Source organism: Quercus suber, unplaced genomic scaffold (assembly GCF_002906115.3).
Source record: "Quercus suber isolate HL8 unplaced genomic scaffold, Cork oak 2.0 scaffold_27, whole genome shotgun sequence".
Lineage (NCBI taxonomy): Eukaryota > Viridiplantae > Streptophyta > Magnoliopsida > Fagales > Fagaceae > Quercus > Quercus suber.
Genome location: NW_027069492.1, coordinates 1,709,133 through 1,729,213, shown reverse-complemented (window position 1 = coordinate 1,729,213; position 20,081 = coordinate 1,709,133). Strand labels below are relative to the sequence as shown.

The following is a 20,081-nucleotide window of genomic DNA, read 5'->3' as shown; positions in this document are numbered from 1 at the left end:
ATTTCCAAAAATGAGGAAGAAAGAAAGATCATCAAACATCTGACTTTAAAGGGTTTGGGTGAAAAGTGGAGGAATTGGAAGTGCGCCTTGAAAGCAAAGCATTATGATGAGTCAAAAACTGCGGCAGGGATAGTAGCTGAGGCCCCAAGTACAGTGAATCGCCAAGATTTTGCTACACTTGTAAACTTTTGGTTTAGTAAAGATGGACTGGTATAAATAACATTATTTTATACATTATGGCATCTAATGCTTTGTTAGAACACTTATTCATAAATACAAATGAAAAGAAAAGTGAATTAACTTTAATTTTAATTTGTGTGTTTTTATGTTGAATGTAGGAACGTAGTAGGGCTGGTAAGAAAGCCAGTAAAAAGAAAAAAGATGTACACACTGCAGGATCAAAATCTTATGCACAACATGCCTTTGATATGGTAATTACAAAGTTAGTACTTGGAAATAGTTTGTGTATTTTGCTTACATTCATTTGCATCCATTAAAATAATTAATATATTTGTGATGCAGTTCAAAAAAGATGGGGTTGCACCAAATCAAGGGAAGCTATATGTAAAGTGATATGGAAGAATTACACGCAGGTACCATGAGCCCAACCCGTCAGCTTTTGCTCTGGCTGACGGGTCCTCTATGACATGCTAGGCGCGAAGGAATGCATGATAACTAGGTTGAAACAAAACCGACGGGCTGAAGTCCCCTAGGCTGCTGAACAAAGCATAAAGGCTGACGGTAACTTAGCTGAAGGGAAGTATAGGCTGACGGCTGAAAGGCTGACGGTTCCATGAAGAACGTAACTTGGTCATCACGCATGGGTCTTAGGGAAATTACTTGTATTCCACGCCCAGTATCAGAGTCCTATAAGGAAAGGATTCCGCAATCTACGCGCATAAGGATTCCTATAAGGAAAAGACTTCTACTCCAAGGAAGAAAGGTCCACCCTCTACTACTATAAAAGCCCCAATACCCTCATAAGCCAAGGTACGCATAATTAACCCCTCTCTAGCACTCTAGAGTTGAAAGAAGTTCTAACTTGACCTTCGGAGGGTATTTGGCCGGCACCACACCGGTGCTCTCTGTGAGGTCATCTCCTTTTTTGTTGTGCAGGTGTTGTTTCGAGCGTACAAGCGTCGTGCAACTCACTGGTGAGATTTTCGGCATCATCATAAAGCTTCACAAAAAAAAGGATGGGATGCCCGTTAATGAGGATGCAAGTGAGAAAATTGTATGTGTCATCATATTTTTTTAGTCTAAGAACTTTATTTCTACCATTCTCCATTTTTTTTTAAAACAAAATTTATAATTATTATCCTGATTCTTAGGACAAACTGAAGGAGTTAATGAGTCATGAAGCTAGTGACTTGCCTGAAGGTGCAAATGGAAGTATAGCATGGTGTTCCATAGATGCGTTTTCTAAGGTAATGGGTAAAGAGAAACATGGTCGTGTGCGGGGTTTAGGATTCGGGCCAACTCCTTCTAACCGAAGTGGCTCAAAAAATAGCTGTTATGGAGGGATAAGGATAACTAGTGAAGAAGAGAGGTTGAAAGATGATAAGATACGTCGCTTGACAGATAAAGTATCAACCTTAGAAGATAAGTTGGCAATGGCTATGTAGCATATTCAACTCCCTGCTAATACTGATTTACAGAAATATAAAGTACACCATGATATGATGACCCTAGAAAACCTAACTGGTAAAAAACCCGAGGAGGATTTAACCTAGCTATACTCAAGATAAAAACAGATCCACTATGAAATAATTGAAGTTTTTACAATAGGACTTGGACCACTAACATTCTATTGCTACCTCAAGTAGAAAACTTACTACCATGACCACGTGACAGCTCCGAGTCCATGAACTACTTCTTTCTTTGATCTACAACAACCACAAGTTCTCCTACTTGTGACTTTTAGACACCTTTCAAAGGTTTTCAGATCTTCTTTAAAGTTCTTTATGTAGCAACTGAAGAGATCATCAAGTTCTTGACGCGAATCTTGATATTGATAATTCTATGTGTGTGTATAAAGGTAAACACCTTTCAAATCTCACTGAAAATTCAACACACAACCAACAAAGACTTCTAAAACGTAGTTAGGGTTTTTTCTTTTATACTTAGAGTGAAACACAAAACCCTACACGTCATACAAGCTTGGGCTGAATTGAAAATTCTGTAGAAAATTAAATCTGCATGACGTTTGATCGATCGTGTCTAATTTTCAATCGATTGAGTCTTGCAGATTTTAAGTAATAAATCCTGCAATCACTCAATTCTAATTTTACATTAAACCACACTTTAAGCAAGTCTAAACCTAGACTCTATGTTTTGATCATGTTTTGCCAATATAATACATGTTGAAGTTCTAATACATTAGTTCTTAAAGTCTTAGAACCTCACAAACCACATATATGGAGTACTTGGACAAAGAGAATATGGTCAATGTTGATCAGAAGCAAGAAAAGATAGAGGATGAAGAGAAAATCATGAGGAAGAAGAAGAAGAAGAAGCTTGGAGGTATCAAAACAATGCCATTCATCTTTGGTATGTTCGCAAATTCTTGTTCTAGTCGTACAACTGTCTTTTCCTATTGTTGTTGTTGTTGTTGTTGTTTTTTTTTTTTTTTTTTTTTTTTTTTTTTTTAAAAAAAAAAAAAAAAAAAAAAAAAAAAAAAAAAAAAAAAAAAAAAAAAATTTTTTTTTTTTTTTTTTTTTTTTTTTTTTTTTTTTTTTTTTTTTTTTTTTTTTTTTTTCTGGGATTGAACTCTCTCAGTAGAGCTTCTTGGTTCTTCTTTTCAAATCAAAACACCATTTTATTCTTATGATCATTTGCTTTAATAACATAATAAATTTACTTGTCTCAAAAGCTTAAGTTGTTAGGAAATGTTGACTTCAATTACTTAACCATTATTCTAACAAGTATAATTTGAATGCTTAAATTGCTTCTTGCGTATATGATTGCAGGTGGTTTGATAAAGCTACTGTAATAGTAGATAGTCATACAACATATTCAAAGCCACCAAATTTATGGACGCATGCCACTATACATCGAGTTAAGGAATTAAAATGCATTATCCGAATGTTTCCTATATGGGCAGCAGGAATTGCTCTTATTGCCTCATCTTCACACTTGCATAGCTTCACCATTCTACAAGCTCGCACTATGGATTGATAACTGTCTCACTCTTTCGAAATTCCTCTAGCCTCGATGTCTATCTTTGGCAACAAAACCATGCTCGTTGGCCTTATCCTGTATGAACGTATCCTTGTACCCTTTGCTCATCAATTCAATGGAAATCCATCAGGCATCACATGCCTACAAAGAATGGGTGTAGGCTATGTGGTTAACATTCTTGCCATAGTTGTTGCATCATTTGTTGAAATCAAGAGAAAAGCAGTGGTTGTTGATCACAACTTATTGGATGATCCAAAAGCAATTATTCCTGTAAGTGTTTTTTGGTTGGTACCTCAGTTTTGCCTGCATGGGGTAGCTGAAGTCTGGGATGCACGGACGCGACACTAGAGGAGCCGCACGCGCGAGGGACGCCGTTGACCGAGTGTCAGTGCCATGGCGGGCCGTGTCCTGCCACGTGGTTTCCTCGATTCGCGTCGACTCGGCATCGACGCGTGCCGATTCGCACCGATTCGGTGTGTTTTTGCCGGAAAAAAGAAATCGGCCGGTAAGAATACCTGTGGATTTGATACGCCGCTGTCGCTGTGGATTTGAAGCACAGTGATTCACTGAAGGGGGAATATAGGTGCCTGAATTAGGTGCAGATGGAATCAAAGGAGCCCTGAGCAGTCGGCGCTGCAAAGGAGAGACATCGATGTGATCATGATGATCTCCGGTTGTTGTTGTTGGAATATTGGGGACATTTGGAGGGGCTTCACCTTTCTGTACTGCGCCAAACCCAAACAACTCCTCCTTGTGATTGTTCATTTTCTTCCTTTTTTTTTTTTTTTTTGGCGAGCCCAACGTTGTTCTGTTCTGTTTTTTTTTTTTTTAATTTTTTTATTTTTTTTATTTTTATAAGTTTGTTTTGTTTGTTTGTTTGTTGTTTTTTTTTTTTTTTTTTTTTGAAAAGGATTGTTAAAGCATTTGGAGGCTTATTTTGTTTTTTGTGCCCCTCTCACGGNCCATTGAGCCACTGAACTAGACTTTTGAGCCACTGTGCTACTAAGCCTTTGGTCAGAGAGGCTTTATTTTGTACAGTACATTATTATTATTATTATTATTATTATTATTATTATTATATGAGTTCTCTATTATTATTATTATATAAAAAAACATGCTTAGAAATATATAAAATTTATAAAAAAATATTTTTAATAATTTTTTAATCGCCTAGTACTGTCGCACCTGCACTCACCTTTTTTAAAAATTGCCGAGTCCCGCACCTGCACCCGCACCCGCACTCGAGTCCCGAAACGCACCCGTGCTTCATAGGCTGAGTTCATGTCTGTGGGGCACTTGGAATTTCCTTTTGATCAGTCACCTGAAAGCATGGGAAGCACTGCTGCAGCACTCCATTGATGATAGCAATATCAATGGGAAACTATGCAGGCACACTGATGGTATCAACTTCGTAAGTATTCAGGCAAGAAAAGCAACTGGCTGCCTGTAGGAACCTCTATAGGGAAGATTGGAATCCTACTACTGGATTGTCAGTGGCATTCAAGTAATAAATCTCTTATATTATGTGATATGTAGTTGGCTTTATACTTATAAGCCATGGGAAGAGGTTAGTGAAATTTGCAAAGAGAAAGACAAATAACTAGCTGGAGATAAAATACCATCTATGATTTTAGATAGTAGGAATGCCCATGGAGAGGTGGAGCTTGGAAGAAATGAGACAGCTTAGGATTGTTGATAATGACTACACTAATGTACCGTAAATAGGGGTTTTCCCCCCTGTATTTTGATCCTGCCGTTTAAGTGAAATAAGCAAACAAGTTTCCACTTTCAACCCAGTAATTATACTATGCAAGACAACTTCATTAGAACTCCAAAATTCAGTTCAGTTTATGTTGGCATAGCAGAAGTTTTTATACCACTTTATTGGCTTTGCAAAGCCTTAATAGGAAGAAAAATAAAATTAACACTCACAAGATAGAGCGGAAGGAATATTTTATTAGACACAACTTCAAACTCACAAACAAAGAAAAATCAAGCTGTTACCTTGTACAAAAGTCTCAACAACAAAGGCTACGGCCTTGTACAACTCCCACAAATAAGGCTACGACCATTTAAAAAAGTCGCACAAATAAGGCTACGACCTTTTACAAGAGTATGCAGGAAACTTAGACCTTTTTTTTTTTTTCCAGAAATTGATGTTGGGAATAATACACAAAGTAATAAAAGAATAACAAGGATAACACAAAAAACAAACAGAAATAAATAACTTGGAGGCACAAAATTGTTATCCTTAGACAATATTTGCCCCCATACTCTTGTTGCTAAAGGCTTATTGCAAACTTGTCCCTAGGATACAACCAAGTTGTTGGGTTCTACAGATAGCAATTTTGGAAAATAACCATAGGATTTCTTGTATTTCTCTGTAACTCCTTGAAACCACTCCCACTTTTGTTCACATAAGCCTCTATTTATACTTATAGGATTATATTTCATCAAAACACACGTATGGAGAGTCAAAATGTTTTACAAAACTGTTTACAAGGCATGAAACCTCTTCAAACATTTAGAACAATTGCTAGAAAATTTTGCAAAAAACTCAGTTTTAAGAGTTTTGATCGGTCGAGAGTTCCTTTCAATCGATTGAATGCTCATTCGATCAATTGAATAGGAATCGAATCATCCAATGACTCCAAGATTATTTTCTTCATCATTTTGATCAATCGAGCAAAAGTTTCGACCGATTGAAAATCTTTTAGTTCGAATTTCACTTAGAAAATTCAAGAACTTGAATTTTCACTTAATGAAACAATACTTTCCAAACTCAAACATCATTATTATAACCTATCCATGTATATACCTATATATACAACAGTAGAAAGGATGGGATGGTTAATAGGGGTAGCCCTTTTCAATCCATACAACAACAACTACAACAAATTCTTAGTCCAAAAGAAGATGTCCCAACGTTGCTTGAGAAATTCAAAGTCTTAAGGGGAAACCTTATGCATTGTACAACTAGAATAAATATGACACCAAGATCCTTATATATCTTTCTGATAATATTTTTTTCCACATACTTATTCAAAATCTAGATGAATGTTAGATTGCTTCATGTTCAAAACCGGTACACCAGTTATTATGTAGCAATGATATTGAAGCAAAAGCAGCGGGCTGGGCTCTCTCCTTTGCTTTGGATGTGGGAGTGAAACGGGCTGTGTTGGAGGGTGATGCATTGACAGTTATTAAAGGGTTAATGGAGGATGAGAGTTTGCTCACACCAATGGGTTTGCTCATTGAAGATGCAAAACAGTTGTCTCAGCATTTTGAAGAATTACTTTACTCTCATGCAAAGAGGGATTGTAATGTTTTAGCTCATAATCTGGCTAGACATGCCGCTGGCATTCCAGATTTGTTAGTTTGGATGGAGGAGGTTCCGTCACATTTTTATGATGTACTACAAGCCGATTTATTAGGCTTAGCTGAATAAAAGCAATTTCCGTTGTTCCTCAAAAAAAAAAGGATAACACAAAAAACAAACAGAAATAAATAACTTGGAGGCACAAAATTGTTATCCTTAGACAATATTTGCCCACATACTCTTGTTGCTAAAGGCTTATTGCAAACTTGTCCCTAGGATACAACCAAGTTGTTGGGTTCTACAGATAGCACTTTTGGAGAATAACTATAGGATTTCTTGTATTTCTTTGTAACTTCTTGAAACCACTCCCACTTTTGTTCACATAAGCCTCTATTTATACTTATAGGATTATATTTCATCAAAACACACGTATGGAGAGTCAAAATGTTTTACAAAACTGTTTACAAGGCTTGAAACCTCTTCAAACATTTAGAACAATTGCCAGAAAATTCTGCAGAAAACTCAGTTTTACGAGTTTTGATCGGTCGAGAGTTTCTTTCAATCGATTGAATGCTCATTCGATCGATTGAATAGGAATCGAATCATCCAATGACTCCAAGATTATTTTCTTCATCATTTTGATCAATCGAGCAAAATTTTCGACCGATTGAAAATCTTTTAGTTCGAATTTCACTTAGAAAATTCAAGAACTTGAATTTTCACTTTATGAAACAATACTTTCCAAACTCAAACATCATTATTATAACCTATCCATGTATATACCTATATATACAACAGTAGAAAGGATGGGATGGTTAATAGGGGTAGCCCTTTTCAATCCATACAACAACAACTACAACAAATTCTTAGTCCAAAAGAAGATGTCCCAACGTTGCTTGAGAAATTCAAAGTCTTAAGGGGAAACCTTATGCATTGTACAACTAGAATAAATATGACACCAAGATCCTTATATATCTTTCTGATAATATTTTTTTCCACATACTTATTCAAAATCTAGATGAATGTTAAGTTTAATGATGCTTGTTAAACTACCACTTGTCTTGAAAGTTTAAATTATTAGGAAACAAAGAATTCAATTATTTAATTATTATTATAACACCTCCTCACTTGTGGACCTAAATTCTCCTTAATGACCGGCCTCAACCTGGTGCAATTTGGTTGGGTGCGGATGTTCTGTTTTGGGCTGAGCTGAATTGTGGTGATTTATTTAAAATCTTTTTTTGAGGGCTAAATGGGGCCAGCCCAAGTGCCAAGTCACAGTTTTTATTTTTTGTACTGCTTTAAACAGGTTTGTTTGGTGCCAGCCCAAATGTCATATTTACATATAAGAAAACTATTCGCCTTTCATTAATTAAAAATTTATACAGGCACATGGTTATGAACAGAATCTGTTACCTAATATTGTAATTCCAGCACAGAAACCCACAGCTTGAATCTAATTTACATTGAAAACCCAGCAACACATACATAAAAACATAGGTTAGCATTGGAACTAACAAAAAAAAAAAAAAAAAAAAGAATTTAGTAGGAAGAAGAATGTAACTTTAGCAGGAGCCTGTGCAGTTTTGAATAATTCCAGCATATTAAAATAGCCTTAATAAATCAAATCCTTCTAAATTATAGGACAAGCATAAACCAACTTCACTAAACTTTAAACCAATTCACTGTCAAGCATACTAGACTAGACAGGGTTGTTTGGTGCCAGCCTAAATGTCATATTTACATATAAGAAAACTATTCGCCTTTCATTAATTAAAAATTTATACAGGCACATGGTTATGAACCCAATCTGTTACCTAATACTGGAATTCCAGCACAGAAACCCACAACTTGAATCTAATTTACATTGAAAACCCAGCAACACATACATAAAAACATAGGTTAGCATTGGCACTAACAAAAAAAATAATAATAAAAAAAGAATTTAGTAGGAAGAAGAAATGTTACTTCAGCAGAGCCTTTGCAGTTTTGACTAATTCTAGCATATTAAAATAGCCTTAATAAATCAAATCCTTATAAATTATATGGCAAGCATAAACCAACTTCACTAAACTTTAAACCAATTCACTGTCAAGCATACTAGACTAGATAAGACTTGTAACAACTCAAGGTAAGTGCTAGCCACATTTGTGCTTATAACCTAAAAGGACTAGTCAAGTTACAATTAGGGTTCCTTGTAATCACATATAAACCCAAGATCCGCCTAGTGTGCGCTTGATGTGGGACCCAATACATGCTTGTACAACATGCACACAAACAATCTAATTTAATCAAACCCTAACAATTTGGTGTATCACAATCTCCCCCACTTAAATTCCAAATAATATTGTCAGGACCACGTTGTATCGCTATGCCCTTGAGGCACATGGTGTTACTAGGTTTGCTTTGATACCATTTATAATGACACAAGGAAAACTCCTTTCAAATATGCACTTATTCCCCAAATGGATTAGTCAAGTTACAATTGGGGCTTATGGTAATCACTTGTAAATCTAAAATCCACCTAGCAAACACCTGATGTGAGACTTATTACATGCTCTCACAACACACACTCAAATAATATAATCCAATCAAATTCGCACCATTCAAAGTATCACAAGACTACAGCTCTATTAGTTTCAATATAGATAAACTAGTCTACTAGTCTATCTATATGTTTCATTGGACATACATGGTAATATGTACGATGTGAAGTAAGAAAGATGACGTGTTATTTGGCCTTTTTTTTTTTTTTTGGTTAACATTGATCTCTCTAATGGCTTTAATGGCTATTTAAGTAGGCTTGGAATATGAAGCTGATTTTGTTCTCTACTGGGTAGCAGATTCATCTGAGAATATATGATTGGGATATGATTTAGAAAAGTGCTGTTCTTGGTTCGCTGACAATTCTAGTTGAAAGTGAAGGTCAAACTAGTGCAGTATGGCATACATTGGATAGCCCATCAGGGCAGGTATCTTCTTCTTCTTCTTCTTTTTCTTTTTTTTTTTTTAACAAAGTGTAACATTTTTTTTTTTGGGAATAAAACACAAAGTGTAACATTGAGCATAATTTAGGATAATAAAATGTAATATTTCCTAATTATTATGGGATGAGCCAAATAAGATCAAGAAGCTCAAGCTTTATTTGTTTGTCTTTTCGTATCATTGCAATATTATAAAAGTTCTGTCCTACTCCATGTTTTCCTTTTGGTTATAATAAAATCCTAAATATTTTCGATGGCCCCAATGGAATATGTTGGGACTATAACATAAAAAGTCGAAAGTGTCGCAGCTTATATTATTTTCCTGTTGCTACCAACTAGTTAGTTGTACTATATTTTATGACTAAATTTCCAATTGGTTGATTAATATGACAATTGTTATAATTTATTGCTATTTTTGCTTTGGGGATTGGGATCTTCGGCCTCATAGTACTGTTATGAATGTGAAAAGTTGTGTTTGTTACACAAACTTAGTATTATCTTAATCAAAATTAAAAAGAAATCATAAGAATAAGAGATAGACTTAGTCATAATCAATTTCTCAAACAGTAAGTATAGCTGTATAGGCACATTCAAACATGTGATCAAGTAGGTTATATTTTATTATAAACTCAAACTTTCACTTCCGAAACTAAATCAAACCAAAGCCATAAGAGGTGGAGAGGATTTTTTTTTTTTTTGTGTGCAAAATAACATCATTTTGCCAACAATTTCATTAGTTAGCATAGTTTCTAAACTATTTAGGAAACTAATATCTCGAGTCTTTTAGACTTGAGTTCACTATAACAAGTCGAGTTTTACAGACTTAAGTTCTATGTGTTGGATAAATTATCCACGTGGAACTCGAGTCTTTAAAACTCGAGTTCCTGCTCCCTGTTTCAATCTTGGCCTAAGCTTCATGTCCAACACTTCTTTCTTCTAATCTCAGAACCTTCAGACCTAGCCAAATCTCCATGGCTCAACCTCGACAGATTTCGGACCGCCAAATCTCCATGGCTCAACCTCCGCCTTTGCCTCTTCTCTAGACCCAAACTCAAACACTCACATCTAATTGATCTCTCTAACACTCAAAACATCAAACCCACTTCCGGAGACTACAAGCCCAGAAAATAGAAAACAAGCAACAAATACCACCAGAGACAACAGACCCAGAAAACAACAAATCCAAGCTGCTACGATGCTGAGATTGTGATTTTTGGGTTTGGGATTTTCAGAAATGGGTTTTGACGTTTAAGAAAGGTGAAGAAGATGGAGAAGAAAGCTGGGGAAGAAGAAGATGGAGAAATGGGATTTTGGGGCTTGGAGCGTGGGACTGCAGGAAAGAAAGAAAAAAAAAAGATTTTTTTTTTTTTTTTGGTGCAAAATAACATCATTTTGCTAACAATTTCATTAGTTAGCATAGTTTCCAAACTATTTAGGAAACTAATATCTCGAGTCATTTAGATAAATTATCCATGTGGAACTCGAGTTGCTGCTCGTTGTTTCAATCTTGGCCTAAGCTTCATGTCCAACACTTTTCTTCTAATCTCAGAACCTTCAGACCTAGCCTAATCTCCATGGCTCAACCTCGACAGATTTCTTCTAATCTCAGAACCTTCGGACCGCCAAATCTCCATGGCTCAACCTCCACCTTTGCCTCTTCTCTAAACCCAAACTCAAACACTCACATCTAATTGATCTCTCTAACACTCAAAACATCAAACCCACTTCCGGAGACTACAAGCCCAGAAAATAGAAAACAAGCAACAAATACCACCAGAGACAACAGACCCAGAAAACAACAAATCCAAGCTGCTACGATGCTGAGATTGTGATTTTTGGGTTTGGGATTTTCAGAAATGGGTTTTGACGTTTAAGAAAGGTGAAGAAGATGGAGAAGAAAGCTGGGGAAGAAGAAGATGGAGAAATGGGATTTTGGGGCTTGGAGCGTGGGACTGCAGGAAAGAAAGAAAAAAAAAAGGAAGATGAAGAAAAGAAAAAAAAGAATGAAAGAAGAAGGACTAGCAACCCGAGTCTCTAAGTTCCACGTGAAATTTAGAGTTCACCTGAGCTCTACAATACATAGAACTCGAGTCTCTAAAACTCGACTTACTACAGTAAACTTTAGTCTAAGAGACTCGAGATGTTATTTTTCTAAATAATTTGAAAATCATGCAAACTAACGAAATTGTTAAAAAAATTATGTTATTTTGCAGAAAAAAAAAAAATTCCGTGGAGAGTTGACCTGTGATGGGGGAAACACATCAAGCATGGCCTACCCTCTTGCCATTGTGTTTTTAAACATACATCCCAAGCATTCAGTACATGTCAGTAGTGGATGCTGATGGTCATGCAGAGACAGAACTGAGTTCAAAGAAAGGAATTTCGCACATGTATCTGTACCCCTCAGGTCCATAAACTAAAAGAAAGGACAAAAACTGTAACTCTGGATCGGATTGACATTAATGCTTTTGTCTTGTTACTCTTGCCATTTGATCAATGGTTCCATTTAAAAAACTCATTTTTTTTTTTTGGAAGTATAATTTACCAAATTTTCAACAAAAAACAATAAGTAAAAGGTTAAGTAAACTGATGAGGCCGAATGTACATTATATGGTTTGAGGTTTTCTAAGGATGCAACACGCCAACACGTATGGGCCAATAAAAATAATTTTAAATTGCAAATTGTGGTGGATCTATCTGCGAAATGATAATCTAGTTTAGGAATTTGTTGTGAATTTTTGTGTGGCTCTAGCTTTATTGAATCAGATTTTTTTCTTAATTATTTTTTATTACATGTAAACAAGATTCGAATTTACCTTAAAAAACTTAGAGTTATCTGAAACCCCCTTTTCTCTCTCCATCTCGGACGGGCAGAAGTCATACCAAAAATTTCAAAGATTCCACTATAATAATAATAATAATATAACACATTACACCAACGAGAGATCATTTGTGGGTCCCACATACCTTATAGTTTGCCTCTGCACTCTTCTTGGTCCGAAAATCCAGATGTCAACCACATATATGAGTCCTCTTATTAGAACTTGCTCTTGCTTGTGAAGGTGAAAACCACAGATGGAGTATTTGGACAAAGAGAACGCGGCCGATGTTGATCAGAAGCAAGAGAAGATAGAGGATGAAAGGAAAATCATTAGGAAGAAGAAGAACAAGAAGCTTGGAGGAATCAAAACAATGCCATTCATCCTTGGTATGTTCACATCCAATATTTTTGTTTTTACTCTTTAGTCATACAACTTTCTTTGCCTATTGTTGTTTTTGGCTGGGTTTGACATCTTCAAGGAACTCTCAGCTAGTGAGATGTCCAATCAAAGCTTCTTGGGTTCTTCTTTTCAAGTTTAAACAATGGTTGATTAATTAATTAATTAATTTTCTTTTTCTAATAACTTAAGCTTTTGGAAATTAAAGTGGTAATTTGTTAAGTATGATTATATTTATTCTTTTCTAGCATCAGAACAGGTGATCTTAACCTGATTACTAGCAAACACTGTAACACTATCACTATAAATGGTAATGATCCTTGTAGAGCACCCCCAAAACATATCAATCAATATATATATATATATATATATATGAGAGCAGAGACCTCCTAAGTGACACTTTAATTTTGCATTTAACCTTTTTTTTACCTATTTTATTAATTTTTTTTACTATTACCCAAAAATTTACATTAACTTATTTTACTGTTATCTCATTAATAGTCTAAGCTTACACCACACCTTTCACTATTCTTCATGTCTTTTAGCATACCCATTGTTTTAGTATTTAAAAAAAAAAAACAAAATAAAATAAGTAAGAACTAATAGTAATAACTAACGAGATGAGGCTCTAGAAAGAATTATAGAGGTACAAAAATGTTATGAATTGTTAAATAAAACGTACTTTCACTATATATTACCAAAATAAAAAACCTATGACAAACAAAACATTTGAAAGAGAGAGAAAGAGGAATCTGAGGGGTTACCATCTTCGTTATATTGGCCTCCCACCACCATCAAGACACCGAAACCCCTACGGGTAATTTTTTTTTTAATTTTTTAATTTAGGGGCTTAAATATGATTTAGGTTTAGGTAATTTGGTTAGTTAGTTTTTGTTTTGGATATTTAAGTAGAGAGAATATTTGGTGCACAATTTAAAGTCATATTCTATCATGGTTTAATTTTAAATCATCTATAAGATACATGTATACACACTTATCTACACCATGTCTTAATATCGCATTATTGATAAGTGGAAGACAGTCAGAGAGTTGGGCGTACTTTTATTTCATAGTATGAAATATGTGAACACAAAACAAATTAGTTGATTTTCATGGTCTCATTATTCTTTTGCATTTATTTTTGGTTTCATGATTTAAAAAAATAATAATCTTACCTTGAAAATGCTACAAATATGTAGTGAAGCTACTAAACTAATTTTAAATATCTCAAAATATATATGTTTTTTTTACTCTAATTTAGTTTACTTTTTCTTTATAATATATGTAGTTATGTACAATATTATCCAAAACCGTTTTATATAAAATATTACAAAATTATCCGCACGGGCAACTTACTAGTTTTATACTAATTTGAGAGATTTACCATTTGCCCTGTTAGAGTTAAATAAATATCAAGATTTGCACACCATTTATCCATTGCAATTAGACTGAATTAGTGCTTTACATTGGTGGTCGCATAATGTCACTGAAGCCTCTATGCATGTAGAATGGTTGAACAGACATAATCAAAACATTCGACCACTAAAAGTGAAAGCTGTGTAAAAAAGATTGGATCCCCCTTAACGAGGGGGAAAAACAGAGAGAAGGAATATCTATTCTTCTATTCGGAAAATAAAAGACTAAAACGCAATTGAAAATGGGGTTTGATTTACAAACATGCACTATTTCACCCATCATATTTCACAAATATACATATTCTCACAACAATTGTAGATATGTGTGTGAAATAGTGAATGTGAACGAGTGTGAATATATATATATATATATTTTAGTAAAGGGTTTTGATTCTTTCTATGGTTCTAATTTATATCTATATAAAGTTAAAGTGTAGCATTTATTATTTCTATGTTCCTTTTGAGCTACATTAAAGTAAAATTTTGGTCCATATTGGGTTACTTCAGTCCATTCAATCCACTTCTGCCCATTTAGTACAATTCGGTTCATTCAGTCCAATTTGGTTAAATTCGTCCACTTTGGTTCAATTTGGTCCAAAAATAAATTTAAAAAAAATCCAAGTCTTGGGCTCAAAAATTCATTTTTTTATTAGTTTTTGAGTTAAAAATATGAAATTTTGTTCTATTTGGGCCAAACCCTTTAGTTTTGGGCTCAAAAAAAAAAAAAAAAATACAATATATATATATATATATATATATATATATATCGGTCTTAAAAATTAGAGATATGAGCCTTAAAAAACAATAAATATTATAAATATTCAAAGCTAGGATTACCTTAAAATTAAATTTTTAATAATATATGCATTATACTTATATTTGGAAAAAAAATGTTATAATTCTAAACTTTTGTAATAATTTAAACTGAATGTAACGCATTACATGTGTTCCATTTAAATGTGAGTGCGCGTACAATTGTTTTTATACACTCTCGAATATGTTCAAATTAGTCATCACTATGTATTGTTGTTGAATGCAAAATATATTATATGTTCCATTAAATAAAACTTTTAAAATAGAAAAATACTTTTAAGTAACACATGTACTATTTAACCTACAAATTTTATATTATATTCTTATAAAATAATTATATTACATTTTCTCACGTATCGCTTGAGTTTGCAATTGGTAAAGATAAATGCTATAACAACTACCAAGTTTATTACAAAAAAATTGCAAAAAGATGTAGCAATAAATGTAATTGGTGTTACTTCAACAAAATAATAAATGAATTTTTGAATTTTTTTATTGGTGATTTTTCATAATATTTGTAGTATACTAGTATGTTAACATCACTCTAAAAATAAACCATCACTCTATTCTTTTCTTCTTCTTCTTCTTCTTCTTCTTCTTCTTTTTTTTTTCTCTAAATTAGATATTTGGGGGAAAGGTGTTAACTGTTGAAATGAAGAAATGTATGTATCTAGCTGTATTTGAGATCAGCTGGTCCTCCAAGAGAGAAAAAGAAGAAAGGAATTGGAACTGAATTTAGAACATTCTTATTGCTTAATCTTCATACAATCAGTAATGCCCTCTTTATACATCACTCTCAGCAATTCTCTAATCCCCTACTCTAACTGATTGATACAGTAACCACTAGCCAACTGCCAACACCAACTCACAGCTGTCAAGAACTGCTACTAACTGTCACTAACTGATTTTCCTCCTTTCTCATTAGAATACAATTGCAATACAATCCCTAACAAAAGGGAATTTGAACCTTGGATGAGTGTATATTGGTTGAAAACACTATGAAGTATCAATTGAGTTATAAGACTTTCGGCAAACTATCACTTTTCTTTAAAGCTTTGTGGCACAATATATAATTATATATTGACACTGACACATAAGTATGCCTAAATTCCTCATGCTATTTTTATTGGTATATTCATGAGCCAAGTAATTTCCTCCATGTTATGTTTCCCAGCAAATGAAATATGTGACAGATTTGCGAATACTGGTTATCATGCCAACATGATAACGTACTTGACACAAGAGCTTAACCTGCCGCTGGTACAGGCCGCCAACACACTGACCAACTTCGATGGAACTGCCAATTTTGCGCCATTGTTTGGTGCTTTAATTTCCGACTACTTTGCCGGGCAGTTTTCGACCATCATGGCTGGTTCTATTATCTATGAACTGGTAAAAAAAAAAAAAAACTCATGCGTTACAGATCTAAGTTCACTATTTATAGTTTAAGCAGTGATTAGATTTCCATTCATTGATAATTACCTATAATTTTATTTATTTATTTATTATTATTATTTTTATATAACTTGATAGTTACAATGGGGGAGTGGGAATTTGAACCCTCGATATTTCCTTAAAAAACGTTAGAGGTATGTCAATTAGTTGAGTTATAAGGCTCTTAGCAAAAGGACTTATAAATTAACTATTTATAGTGTTAGTCAAAAACTTGTTTGACTAGGGGCATGTAATTTTTCCTATCCATTATGATGGGTTCATGCTACCTTACCTAATCAGAATAATAAAATCTTCGAGAAAATCTGATGGCCTATAAAGACATGGATTATGTAAGTGTAAAATATCTGCACCATTGATTATTTCATTTCATTTGAATAATTTTATGCACACACTTCTTATTTATGGTTCAAATGTTTCCACTTACCTACATCATTAAATCACTTCTTTCTATCAATATAGAACAAAGTCCAAAAAAAAAAAAAAAAAAAGGATTTGAGTCCATCACATATGGTTATAATTTGTTATAGTACTCTAAAATAGAGGGATTTTAAAAGTTTATTGATATATATATAGCCAGAGAAAAGTTTTGCAGCCTTGTGTAATGATTCAGGAATATACACTACAGCAGATAAGTTATTGCAACTACCATAATATAACTAGTCGTTACAGTCATTTTAGTGACTTCCACATAATAATTGGTCAGGCACAATATTCACAACACTGTTGTATAGAGTGATGCAAAGACCTGCATTCATGCCCTACACAATCCTAGCATATTTGATCCATGGAGAATATCATTCTAAACTCAGACACCATAATATTGACAGCTCTATCCCAAACCCTTTCCTTCTGGTGGTCTCCCAGATCATCTAACCAAGCTCTACACGCCTTAGCAGCCCGTCCCTTGACAACAACTTCTTTGGCTGTTTTGTCCTAGGTTCTGCTCCCCCAGCTTTTGCAAATGTAATTATGCAGGACCAAGCCCAGCTTGAGGGTGCGAATCTGCTGTAACTAAGTTTATTTTCTTTTCAGTAAAGATCTTACTATTGACCATTAAAAAGAAAAAAGAAAAAAAGAAAAAAAGCTAGTTGTTACAGTCAATTTAACTCTCAAATGCCTAGGTCCTTGAGAATAATACCTTATGTCAATACATACTGCTCAAAAATTCGCAACTATCATCACGAAGGTAGATCATGCTGATAAACACACGTCACCTACATCTGTACATTTTTAAAATTTCAACAGAAATCTTTAGTTTTTTTTAATGAGCATATTTTTGGCTTGTGAAAATTTAGAATGTTGATTAATTTCTCATTCTTTTGTACACATTTTATTTCATCGGCAGGGATTGATTAGCCTCACCATATCAGCAGTACTGCCAAAGTTCCACCCTCCACCATGCTCAACTCAAGAGAACTGCAAGGAAGCCTCAACCTTGCAGATTTGGGTTCTCTACATCTGTCTGCTTCTTACATCTCTTGGCTCAGGTTGCATTAGGCCTTGTGTTGTTACCTTTGCTGCAGACCAAATTGACATGACCAAATCAAGTGTAGCAGCTCGAAGTTGGAATTTGTTTAATTGGTACTACTTTAGCATGGGAATGGCAACACTAGCTGCCCTAACTTTAGTGGTTTACATCCAAGATAATGTAGGTTGGGGCTGGGGTCTTGCAATTCCAACCATAGCCATGGCCTTGTCAATTGTAGCCTTTTTGGTGGGTTCACCTCTTTACAATAGAATCAAACCTAGGGGTAGTCCCTTGGTTAGATTGGCTCAAGTAATTGTTGCAGCTGTAAGGAAGAGGAAAGAAGTAGTTCCAGCAGACCCGGCTCTCTTGTATGAAAATAGAGAGCTCGATGCTGCTATTTCTTTGCATGAAAGGCTTTTACACACAAATCAATTCAAGTAAGCAATTTTAAACATTCTAAATTATAATGTTAAATGTCATTGCAGATTCTAAGCAATTAATAAGCATGTGTTGGACAAAACTTCATCTGATAGTGACTAGTCTTATTCAAATTAGCTTCTTTGAGAAGCCTAAAATGTAAAAAGACGCAGTGAGTGTTATTCATTAAAAAAAAAAAAAGCATATATAATTTGGGCATGTGCACTTCATGAAATTGTCCATTACTCAGAGACATAGTTTTAACTTAGGACTACTTGCTTTAATATCACGATAAATTACTAATTGTCTCCAACGCTCAAACTATAAGGAAAGAATGAGTAATTATTTAACCATTATTGTAATACATATAAATTGAGTGGTGAAACAGCTTCTCCTGTACTGATTGCAGGTGGTTTGACAAAGCTGCAATAGTAACAGGTAACGATGCAACAGATTCGAACACACCAAATTTATGGAGGGTTGCCACTGTCCATCGAGTTGAGGAATTAAAATCCATTATCCGTTTGTTTCCCATATGGGCAGCCGGAATTTCAGTTTTTGCCTCATCTTCACACTCGCGAAGCTTCACCATTCAACAAGCTCGCACAATGGATCGTCACCTGTCTCACTCCTTCCAATTTCCTCCAGCCTCCTTGGCCATCTTTGGTGTCATATCCTTGCTCATTGGCCTTGTTCTGTATGAACGTCTCTTTGTACCCTTTGCTCGCCGATTCACTAGAAACCCATCGGGCATCACATACCTACAAAGAATTGGCATAGGCCTTGTGATTAACATTCTTGCAACAGTTGTTGCATCAGTAATTGAGATCAAGAGAAAAGCAGTGGCTGCTGAACGCAACTTATTGGATGATCCAAAAGCAATTATCCCTATAAGTGTTTTTTGGTTGGTACCTCAGTTCAGCCTACATGGGACAGCTGAAGTTTTCGCGTTTGTTGGGCTCTTGGAATTTCTTTATGATCAATCACCTGAAAGCATGAGAAGCACTGCTGCAGCTCTCTACTGGATTGCGATATCAACGGGAGACTATGTAGGCACACTGATGGTATCACTAGTTCATAAGCATTCAGGCAAAAAAAGCAACTGGCTACCTGATAGGAACCTCAATAGGGGAAGATTGGAAAACTACTACTGGCTTGTTACTGCCACCCAAGTAATAAATCTCTTATATTATTTAATATGTAGTTGGCTTTATACTTATAAGACATTGGAAGAGGTTAGTGAAATTTGCGAGGAAGTTGAAGAACTAGCTGGAGACAAAATACCATCTATGATTTTAGATGGTAGGAATGGCCATGGAGAGGTGGAGCTTGGAAGAAATGAGTTAGCTTAGTATTGTTGATAAGGAATGACTATACAGTATACACTAGTGTACTGGGATTTTTTTTTTTTTTTTGATCCTGCAGTTTAAGTGAAATAAGCAAACAAGTTTCCACTTTCATCCTAATGAAATAATCAGCATCCAGTTATAGAAAAAAACTTAACAAACATTTTGATGGACCTTTTTGTTGCCAACATGTGTCATACTTTAATACTTCACTACTTACACTGTGTTTGGTTGGGGTGAATTTAAGAAAAATGGAAAACATAGGGAGGAAGATAGAGTGAAAAACAGTGTTTTTCACTGTTTGGCAAATGAGAGAAAATAGAGAGGAAGGAAAACTCAGGAGAAAATTTTCTCTCCCGGGCCCACAAATTTTTTCCTCCCAAATCGGGAGGAAAAGCCTGAAGAGAAAATGCTCTCCCGGCACTTTACCATAATGCCCTTTGGAATCAAGTAAAAAAAAAAAAAA

General features: G+C 34.7%; 3 protein-coding genes and 1 pseudogene across 3 annotated transcripts in view; all 4 read left to right on the top strand.

Moving 5' to 3' along the window:
* Nucleotides 1-1,625, top strand: part of LOC136065647 (uncharacterized) — a 7,696-nt gene extending 6,071 nt beyond the window's left edge. Inside the window, exons 2-6 of the mRNA XM_065769159.1 lie at nt 67-210; nt 339-431; nt 523-569; nt 1,117-1,234; nt 1,332-1,625. Coding sequence (XP_065625231.1) covers nt 67-210; nt 339-431; nt 523-569; nt 1,117-1,234; nt 1,332-1,625 — 696 coding nt within the window. The remainder of the gene's footprint in view (nt 1-66; nt 211-338; nt 432-522; nt 570-1,116; nt 1,235-1,331) is intronic.
* Nucleotides 1,626-2,417: 792 nt separating this feature from the next.
* On the top strand, nt 2,418-6,628 carry LOC136065646 (protein NRT1/ PTR FAMILY 3.1-like; annotated as a pseudogene).
* A 5,887-nt stretch (nt 6,629-12,515) lies between these two features.
* The window catches only part of LOC111987787 (uncharacterized), a 28,618-nt gene continuing 21,052 nt past the window's right edge, over nt 12,516-20,081 (top strand). Inside the window, exons 1-2 of the mRNA XM_065769151.1 lie at nt 12,516-12,691; nt 16,104-16,321. Coding sequence (XP_065625223.1) covers nt 12,559-12,691; nt 16,104-16,321 — 351 coding nt within the window. The 5' untranslated portion in view covers nt 12,516-12,558. The remainder of the gene's footprint in view (nt 12,692-16,103; nt 16,322-20,081) is intronic.
* On the top strand, nt 16,705-19,680 carry LOC111987939 (protein NRT1/ PTR FAMILY 3.1). Its single transcript, XM_065768998.1, has 3 exons — nt 16,705-16,713; nt 17,730-18,289; nt 18,652-19,680. The coding sequence occupies exons 1-3, from the start codon at nt 16,705-16,707 to the stop codon at nt 19,619-19,621; spliced, it is 1,539 nt and encodes a 512-aa protein (XP_065625070.1). The 3' UTR covers nt 19,622-19,680.

Coding starts and splice junctions, on each gene's coding strand:
- LOC111987939 (XM_065768998.1), top strand. Junction 18,290..18,651: donor TTACACACAAATCAATTCAA/GTAAGCAATTTT, acceptor AATTGAGTGGTG/AAACAGCTTCTCCTGTACTG.